The 9,834-nt window shown below is 43.1% G+C and overlaps 1 protein-coding gene across 1 annotated transcript; it reads right to left on the reverse strand.

The window, feature by feature from the left end:
- Positions 1 to 4,033: 4,033 nt before the first annotated feature.
- Positions 4,034 to 9,384, reverse strand: GPR119 (G protein-coupled receptor 119). The gene has a single exon (XM_015461434.3). The coding sequence runs from the start codon at positions 9,012 to 9,014 to the stop codon at positions 8,007 to 8,009; it is 1,008 nt and encodes a 335-aa protein (XP_015316920.1). The 5' UTR covers positions 9,015 to 9,384; the 3' UTR covers positions 4,034 to 8,006.
- Positions 9,385 to 9,834: the final 450 nt, after the last annotated feature.

Genomic DNA, 9,834 nt, shown 5'->3' on the forward strand with positions numbered 1-9,834 from the left:
GAGCCCAGAAAAATAAAGTCTGACACTGCTTCCACTGTTTCCCCATCTATTTACCATGAAGTGATGGGACCAGGTGCCATGATCTTCGTTTTCTGAATGTTGAGCTTTAAGCCAGTTTTTTCACTCTCTACTTTCACTTTCATCAAGAGGCTTTTGAGTTCCTCTTCACTTTCTGCCATAAGGGTGGTGTCATCTCCATATCTGAGGTTATTGATATTTCTCCTGGCAATCTTGATTCCAGCTTGTGCTTCTTCCAGTCCACCGTTTCTCATGATGTACTCTATATATAAGTTAAATAAGTAGGGTGACAATATACAGCCTTGACGTACTCCTTTTCCTATTTGGAACCAGTCTGTTGTTCCATGTCCAGTTCTAACTGTTACTTCCTGACCTGCATATAGGTTTCTCAAGAGGCAGGTCAGGTGGTCTGCTATTCCCATCTCTTGAAGAATTTCCCACAGTTTATTGTGATCCACACAGTCAAAGGCTTTGGCATAGTCAATAAAGCAGAAATAAATGTTTTTTTTCTCAACTCTATTGCTTTTTCCATGATCCAGCGCATGTTGGCAATTTGATCTCTGGTTCCTCTGCCTTTTCTAAAACCAGCTTGAACATCTGGAAGTTCATGGTACATGTACTGCTGAAGCCTGGCTTGGAGAATTTTGAGCATTACTTTACTAGCGTGTGAGTGCAATTGTGTGGTAGTTGGAGCATTCTTTGGCATTGCCTTTCTTTGGGATTGGAATGAAAACTGACCTTTTCCAGTCCTGTGGCCACTGCTGAGTTTTCCAAATTTGCTGGCATATTGAGTGCAGCACTTTCACAGCATCATCTTTCAGGATTTGAAATAGCTCCACTGGAATTCCATCACCTCCACTTGGCTTTGTAGTGATGCTTTCTAAGGCCCACTTGACTTCACATTCCAGGATGTCTGGCTCTAGGTGAATGATCACACCATCTTGATTATCTTGGTCATGAAGATCTTTTTTGTCCAGTTCTTCTGTGTATTCTTGCCACTTCTTGTTAATATCTTCTGCTTCTGTTAGTCTATACCATTTCTGTCCTTTATTGAGCCCATCTTTGCATGAAATGTTCCCTTGATATCTTTAATTTTCTTGAAGAGATCTCTAGTCTTTCCCATTCTATAGTTTTCCTCTGTTTCTTTGCACTGATCACTGAGGAAGGCTTTCTTATCTCTCCTTGCTATTCTTTGGAACTCTGCATTCAGCTGCTTATATCTTTCCTTTTTTCCTTTGCTTTTCGCTTCTCTTCTTTTCACAGCTATTTGTAAGGCCTCCCCAGAGAGCCATTTTGCTTTTTTGCATTTCTTTTCCAAGGGGATGGTCTTGATCCCTGTCTCCTGTACAATGTCACGAACCTCTGTCCATAGTTCATCAGGCAGTCTATCTATCAGATCTAGTCCCTTAAATCTATTTCTCACTTCCACTGTATAATCATAAGGGATTTGATTTAGGTCATACCTTTATGGTCTAGTGGTTTTCCCCACTTCAATTTCAATCTGAATTTGGCAATCAGTAGTTCATGATCTGAGCCACAGTCAGCTCCCAGTCTTGTTTTTGCTGACTGTATAGAGCTTCCCCATCTTTGGCTGCAAAGAATATAATCAATCTGATTTGGCTATTGACCATCTGGTGATGTCCATGTGTAGAGTCTTCTCTTGCGTTGTTGGAAGAGGGTGTTTGCTATGACCAGTGGGTTCTCTTGGCAAAACTCTATTAGTCTTTGCCCTGCTTCATTCCATATTCCAAGGCCAAATTTGCCTGTTACTCTATCCACTAATATTTTTGTTAGCCTAGCACAATCAAAATATTGCATGTAAGTCAGAGTGATACAGTTGCTTTTTAAAAATACCATCATATCTTCTCAGTGAGAATAGCTACTCTCATTAATCTTAATTCCTGAGGTTTCAGTAAAGGGTATTTCTTCTCTCTATTCAGTGTCTCAGCATCAGAATTCAGTTGCATTTGGGGCTGTGCCTAACTCATTATAAGCACTCTTCATACATCCTTGGCTCTCCCATTTATTTAGTAAATAAAAAAAACAATTTAACACATCATTGCATAAGATTTCTAGGGGACCTGATAATTTTAAGGTGTTAGTTGGAATTTTGGATTATGAGCCCATTTTCCACATTTGAAATAACCTCATAGCCTTCAGCTCTAATTTCTTGGTTCAATTTTCTTAACCATTTAAACCACCTCTGAGATGACATCAGTTTGCTTTTCCATAGGATGTGTTTTAGTATTTGTATAATGGCTCAGTGGGAAAATCTGCAAATTTTATGAATCATAAAAGCACATTTGTAAGACAGCATGGCATTTTATTGGGCCAGTGACTGTTATCTCAGCATGTTCATCATCTTTTAAAAAATTAATTTTACTGATTTTTTTTTGGCTGCACCACGTAGCATGCAGCATCTTAGCTCCCCAACCAGGGATTGAATCCACCCTCTGCAGTCTAAGTACGGAGTCTTAACCACTGGACCACCAGGGAAGTCCCCATGCTTTTAGTGCTGTAATTTTAACACAATCAAGACAGAACTGGAACCAATATGGATTTATTATAGTAAATGGGAAATATAATTCAATCATGAAACTATTGGGTAACATACACCAGATAAAAGCAAACCTAAAAAAATAGAGACCCCCCCCCCCGCCATCCCCCAGGTTCTTGGTGTGATTTTAGTCCCTCTGGTGCTTTGAAGCAAATGAATCCTGCTCGCCCCATTGTGTGGAAGGCATTAGAAAGAAACAGGCACTGCTTTGTGCATTAAAACAGACTCTGAGACCCTTAGCAGCTGCATCAGTCATTTCTAGGACTCCTCATGAGAGGGCTCTTTGAGCTCAATGGTGGCTTATGGTCCCAACAGCTTGGAAATCCAGTGAACATACGGCTGCCTAGTTGCCTGTGAAGTCCTCCCACACTTCAGCCTGCCGCAGTGGATCTGTTAGGTGGAACACATCTTTCCCGGTCAGCCAGGCTGTGAGACTATGGCTTCGAGGCTTCAGCTGCATCAGGAGCTGACTCCTGGCTGCATGTGATCGTATTTTCTTATTCTCATGCCTACTTAGCATTTCATGGTATTGCATAAAGCAACTCCCTCAGAAGATTTTAAGAGTGAAAACACACTGAAATTAGTATCTATATCACATGGCGCTATATCAAGGATGCCTTTGTCCTGTGAGGGGGGTTGTTAAACTGCAGTGTCTCATTAGTCCAGATTTCTGGATTTGCAGATTAACCCTGTGGCAGAACATACCGACAGGTTTTCTTTTGTAAACACAAAATAACTGATGAGCCCTCTTGGTATGGATTATGCTTTCAGGAAGCCATGCACATTCATTTCTTTGAGATATTCATATCAGTGTGACCTGTTCATTTATGGCTCACTTTTGACTTCTTGTAGCAAATATCCTAGGGAAACATTTTGTTGTTGTAGTTGTTTACTTGCTAAGTCATGTCAGACTCTGTGATGCCATGTACTGTAGCCTACCAGGCTCCTCTGTTTATGTGATTTCCCAGCCAAGAATACTAGAGTGGGTTGCCATTTCCTTTCCCAGGGGATCTTGACCCAGGGATTGAACGCACATCTCCTGCATTGGCAGGCGGATTCTTTACCACTGAGGCATCTGGTAAGCCCCCAGGGAAACATTACCCTCCAAGAAATGCCAGCAAAAGTGTGAATCAAAATTCTCATAAGTGTTTAATGCTCCTTGACCTAGTAATACTATTTCGGAGAATTTTATCCTGAGGGATTAAACAGACATGTCAAAGATTTATGGCTGTATGCGTGCTCAGTCATTCAGTTGTGTCCAACTCTTTGCAACACCATGGACTGTAGCCACCAGATTCCTCCGTTTATGGGATTATCCTGGGAAGAATACTGGAGTGGGTAGCCATTATCTCCTCCAGGGGACCTTCACAACCTAGTGACTAAACCCACATCTCCTATGTCTCCTGCATTGGCAGGTGGATTCCTTACCACTGAGCCACCTGGGAAGCCTGACAAGGATTTATACTCAAGGGTGTTTGAAGTGGTATTATAACAGTGAGAAATTGGAAATAACAAGTGTACAACTATAGAAAAATGGTTAAAATATCATATACTCATGTTGAAAAACATGCAACCTTTACAACTCGTGTTTTTGAAGAAAGTTTAATGACATAGGAAAATAGCACAATATAATATTAAGTGAAGAAAACAGATAAAGGAAAGTAACAGTGAATATCTCTGGATGGTATAATTATAGGTACCTTTATAATTTTCTATATTTTTAAAAACTTCTAAAATGAATAAAAATTATAATCAGAAAAGAGTAATGACCATCATGTATGCATGAATATATCTCTAAAAGAAATCCAGGAAATCTGGGGTAGTTTTAGCACCTAGCTCTCAATAAACATTCATGGGGTGTGTAGACAGATGAATGAATAAATGGCAGTTGACACTTATAGGTACCATCATTGAGTTTATATGATTGCAAGAAGTAACAAATGAAGATTTATTAATTAAAAGGAGAAGAATTTCAGACCAGTCAGCACACTGAAGGATGACATAGAAGGTACTGAAGGAATCACAAAATGAGTGGCTGATGGCAGCTAAGGTGTGGGGCCGGTTGCTGTTCTTGTCGCCCAGCTGTCAGCACCATCTTTCTTCTCGTTCTATGCATCCTCGAAGTATCTCTCGAGCCTGCTGTTTTCACTGGTCTCTGTTCACTTTGGCCAGTGACTGAGCAAGTACAGATGAAATCAAAGTCACAAGTTCATTTCCCGTGTGAACCTGCAAACACTTCATCATACAGGGCGACAGTATCCCAAGGCCAAGTCTGGCTAGCCAGCTCTCAGAGATGGCTATTGGTCATGTGGACAAGCAGGGGGGTGGTGATGGATCATGGAAACCTGCCTCTAACATTTGTGAGACAACTCAAAATGCCCGTGTCCAGAGGGCTGTGTGTTCTGTTCTTAAGGGTTGTCGTCTGAAACAGAGGTGTGCTATGCATAACATTAGCTACCCAAGGAATTAGTATAAAACGTAGCCATGTCACAGTATTTTTTAAAACAGATTCATAGTAAGCTGTTCATGGAAATGATAGATGAGCCCAATTGATCTACATTCTGTCCTACAAGGTATTAATATCTTTTGGCTATTTTGATCAAATTGCTGAACAGGATCTGGCTTCTCTGCAAGTGCATCGGGAGACAACATTGGATGCGTGAATGAAATCTAAATATTTCCACACCAGTGCATTCCCTTATCTGTACAGGAACCTGCATCAAAGAAAGCCATTAGACTAGTACAGAGCTTTCTGTATCTCTGCTCTTGGTGGCTTATCAAACACAGGATTCTTGATTGTGGTTACTCTTCAACCCAAGTATATGGTAACAGTACCCTGTTTATATCTCCTCTGTCTTGATCCTGCTAAGGTATTAGATTTATGTTTGTCTTTTCCAGCCTGAGTCACCTCTCATCACTCATTTTTCAAAACCTTTATTCAGGGATTGAGAAATTCGTGGTTTGGAGCCTGATAGTCCTTGTCCTAGAGGTCACAATGCCTGCAAACATGACTGATTCCCTTGAATCATTAGCTGGATATTTTATTCCTCAGGATTTTTAAGGAAGAGGAAGAGAATATTTTCTGAGCACTAACAGTGTGCTGTGGTTTACTAGGCATTTTCACATACAGTGTCTGAGTTAATCCTCACTAATAACCAAATAGGTATAATTACCCCCAATGTTACAAATGAGAAAGCTGTGGCTTTGAGAACTTAAACGACTGAATCATAATTTGAATACTGGTCAGTTGGATTTCAAAACCTGCGATTTTCCCATTGGACACACTGACTCCCAAGAATAGCAGGAATTTTTTAGGCTGAACCTCATAGCACAACAATCAGCTGGGCTCCACTCAGCTCCTGCCTTTCTCCTGTAACTAAACTCCATTCCACTTTGCTTGTATTACCTTGGCAAAATCAGGCCTTTGCAGCAAGGCCATAAAATTAAGCTTTGAACCACTAATAAGGAGACCATTGATTTGAGCCTGCTTTCGATTTTGCCCTCAAACCCAGTTACTCTTTGTGTTTTACCTCATTCCCAGTAACTCATAACCCAGTCCAAGCTGGCGTAACTGGTACTTGCTGGGTGCTCAGCCTTTCAAGGCATATTGGACTCCATCATCCACTTGAGAGCCAGAAAGTTCTTCAGTTGTAGGAACATAAAGGTTACTATGGCAAAGGCAAGCACGGCCCTCCTCTAGGTCAGAGTAGCAAGCAGAACAACTTGCAAAAGGATCTACCAGAGGAGTCTTGATGTGACCGCTAACTTCAGAACAACTGAGGAGAGCAAGCTGGGGGTTAATTTAAGACTGAAGGGGAATGAAAACCCAAGTGCGAAGCATTCTTCTGAGAGGCCAATTCCATCCAGGTTCTGAGCATCATAGTTTGAGATTGGAATGAAAATTGTCAGAGGCCTCTTAGAGTTAGGCATTACACATTAGGTTCAGATGTATCCCCAAGTCATCATTTTTAGAGATATCGAGGGGTTAACCTTCCAAGGTTGTTTGGCACCAAGTCCCAGACAAATCAATCTGTACTGTTTTGGTTTCTTCCTTTCCCATTTTTGTTGTCCACTTGGCAGCTTTCTAGAGAAATAATCTAGTTTAGAGCCTTAGGCGGCAAACTTCCGAGGAATGTATTGTGGAGACTAGGAGGTTGGATAAAGGGTTATAGGAAACTCAAGATGGCTGAACATGGCTCCTAGATTTCTTCCCCACTATGCTTTTATAGTTTCTGCTGCCAGGGTTGCCCAGAGGGACCCTGAGCATAATTCCCAGTTGCCAACTGTCATTTTCTGTACCCACAAGAGAGCAGGATGAGGCTAGTCTCCTGGGCCATTTTGGAGGCATCCTCTTATGCAACCGAATTTCTTAGGGAAATGCAAATTTGGGAGTAAATGGCAGAAGGTCAAGCTTTGAGGAGCAAAGTGGGCCCAGTGTGGAGAGCTTGGCAGTGCCGTGTTTTTGTACCTGCCCCTTTCTTCCCTTTAAGTGTCTTGGAATCTGTGGTTCAGCATCATCACCAGCAAGAAGCTACAAGTGACATAAGAGGCCAACTGAGGGGAAGGGGCACCACAGAGTTAAGAAGGTGGTGGGCTGGGTGGGTAGGGGGTTAACAGCAGAAATAATCACAAGACTGGCTATTTGTCAAAGAAACACTCTTTTGAACACCATGAAGCATGGGAAAAGACCAGCTTTAGTATCTATTTCAGGTTCCTACATTTATACAACCTCACTACATAAAATGTCTGATTATATCAGGGAGGGCAAGACTCCTCATTTTATCAAAGCAATCACTATAGTAAGCAGTTACAAAGAACAGAACCTCATTTTTCTAATACTGTGCTGTCTAATCTGATAGCCACTGTCCATGTGTAGCTCTTCAGCATTTGGAACATGGCTAGTTTGAATTGAGATGTTCTGTAAAGGTAAGATACACAGTAGACTTCAAAGATTTAGCATGAAAAAAAGTATGATATTTTATATTGATTACAGTTTGAAATAATAAGTTTGAGGTATATTGAGGCAAATGAAACATTAATTTTGTCTGTTTCTATTTTTACCTTTTTAACATGACTACAAGAACATTTAAAATTACATAGGTGGCTTGCAATAGATTTCTATTAGACAATGCTGTTTTAGTGCATTCAAAAATAAGATTTGAGTTTAAGCATCTTTCCAGTAGTACACTTGTTGCTTTAAGTAAGTATACCTGTATAGGAGAAACACACTCATTGCAAAAGAAGGGCAGGGAGGAATGGAGATTTGCAAATGGGGAAGCTGATTATAGAGGGTGAGGGGGTGCAGGGGTACAGGGGGTGGTCAGTTGCCAGAAGCAAGTGCTCTCTTTCCCCTATAGCTCTATCTGATCTCCTAGTTGGGGCTCTGCGAAGCCAGGGAGAGGCACTTTGAAACTGGTCTGCCTTTACCATCTTAGCCTTCAAGCTCTGAGTGGGACATGGTGGTGATGTAACGCACACTTTCCCTGCGCCCCTCTGGACCCCCATCCCTGGCCGAGAGAAGAAGAAGGCATGCGGCGAGCCACTTCTTCATAGCCAGGGCCATCTGGGAGAACTGTTGCCGCACCTCCTTCTGCCAATAGGCATAGATGAGTGGGTTGAGCAGGGAGTTGCCCACACCAAGCAGCCACAGGTACTGCTCCAGCACCAGGTAGAGGTGGCACTCCTGGCAGGCCACCTGCACAATGCTCGTGATAAGGAATGGGGACCAGGACAGAGTGAAGCTGCCAATGAGAATGGCCACCGTGCGCACAGCTTTGAAGTCACTGGGGGTCCGTGGGGGCCGGTGAGCCCTGGCCAGGGCTCCCGCATGCTCCGTGTTGCGGATCTGCTGGCTGTGTGTGGAGGCAATCTTGAGTATGTCACAGTAGAAAAAGACAAAGAGCAGTAGGGCTGGAAAGAAGCCGACGCAGGAGAGGGTCAGCACGAAGCGTGGGTGAAACACAGCGAAGAAGCTGCAGGACCCCTTGTAGGTGGTCTGCTGGAATCCATGGATCCCGAGGGGAAGGAAGCCAATGAGGTTAGACACCAACCACAGCCCGGCAAGGCAGGCCCCGACCATGAACCCATTCATGATTTGGAAATAGCGGAGGGGCTGCTTGATGGCAAGGTACCTGTCAAAGGCAATCAGCATGACCGTGAGGACAGAGGCGGCTGCAGAAGAAGTGACAAATGCCATCCGAAGTCTGCACAGCGTCTTCTCCGTGGGCCGAGCCGGGCTGGAGAGCTGGTCTGTGACTAGGCCAGAGATGGCCAGGCCAAGCAAGGCATCAGCCACAGCCAGATTCAAGGTGAAACAAAGACTGATGCTATCATTCTTGAGGATCAACGAGAGTACCGCCATGGCCACGAGGGCATTAGCAACAATAATGAGGGAGGCCAGGACAGCAAGGATCACTCCAAATGAGACAGATGATTCCATGTCTTGAAGTGGCAGGATTTCCACTTACCAGGGGATACTGGCCCTTTAGCTCAAATTCTCACGGGCTGGGTGAGACGGAGCTGTGTGTTCAGAGCTGGCAGTCCAGGCTGGTGGCTGGCTGTCTTTGGGATCCTGCTGGTCATGGAGAATCACTCCCTCTCTGGTTTTCAGTCCTCAGCCTCTTGGCTCTCCAGTGATCTGAAGGCAGCAACCCCAGCGCAGATGTATCCCTCGGCCCTGAGCTAGTCCCTCCTCCAACAACCAAGTTACTAGACAACTCCCAAGTACCTGCCTCCTGTTGTCTCGCCAGGCTTTCTCCCTTCACTAATGTTTCAAGGACTTTGTTTGGAGAGACCAGGGCATTCATCAGGTCTCCTGTCTCCCAGAGGATATAATTGACTCTAATCATACATTTTTTCCTCCATAACTTGATCTTAAATGTCCACTTCTTTTCTTCCTAAAACTCAAATACTAGCTTGACAACTAATCTCAGCTGAATTAAGCATTTTCTGGATAACGAATTCTCAGTTACTATTATGACTGCTTTTAATCAAGCAAGATGACCATAATCCATTGCAGTGGGAAGTGGGGCAGGCAAGCTATTTTAGGGTCCAGCATACTTTCGAGAGAGTTATACACATGTTGGTGGTTTCTTATCTTTCATTTCCTAACACCTCAGATTCTAATTCTTTCAAATAGGGTGTGCTGGTCCCCTATTTCTTGTCCCTCAAAGCTTGATTAGTTGATGATTCAGAAAGGCCAGAGAAGCAAAAGAGAATTGTTACTAGCTGTCATTCAGTTTAGAAGAGAGCCTGCTCCC

This window comes from Bos taurus, chromosome X, assembly GCF_002263795.3.
Source record: "Bos taurus isolate L1 Dominette 01449 registration number 42190680 breed Hereford chromosome X, ARS-UCD2.0, whole genome shotgun sequence".
NCBI lineage: Eukaryota > Metazoa > Chordata > Mammalia > Artiodactyla > Bovidae > Bos > Bos taurus.

Bases quoted from the DNA above. Each gene is read 5' to 3' on its own strand.
- GPR119 (XM_015461434.3), bottom strand. From the start codon at position 9,014: ATGGAATCATCTGTCTCATTTGGAGTGATCCTTGCTGTCCTGGCCTCC.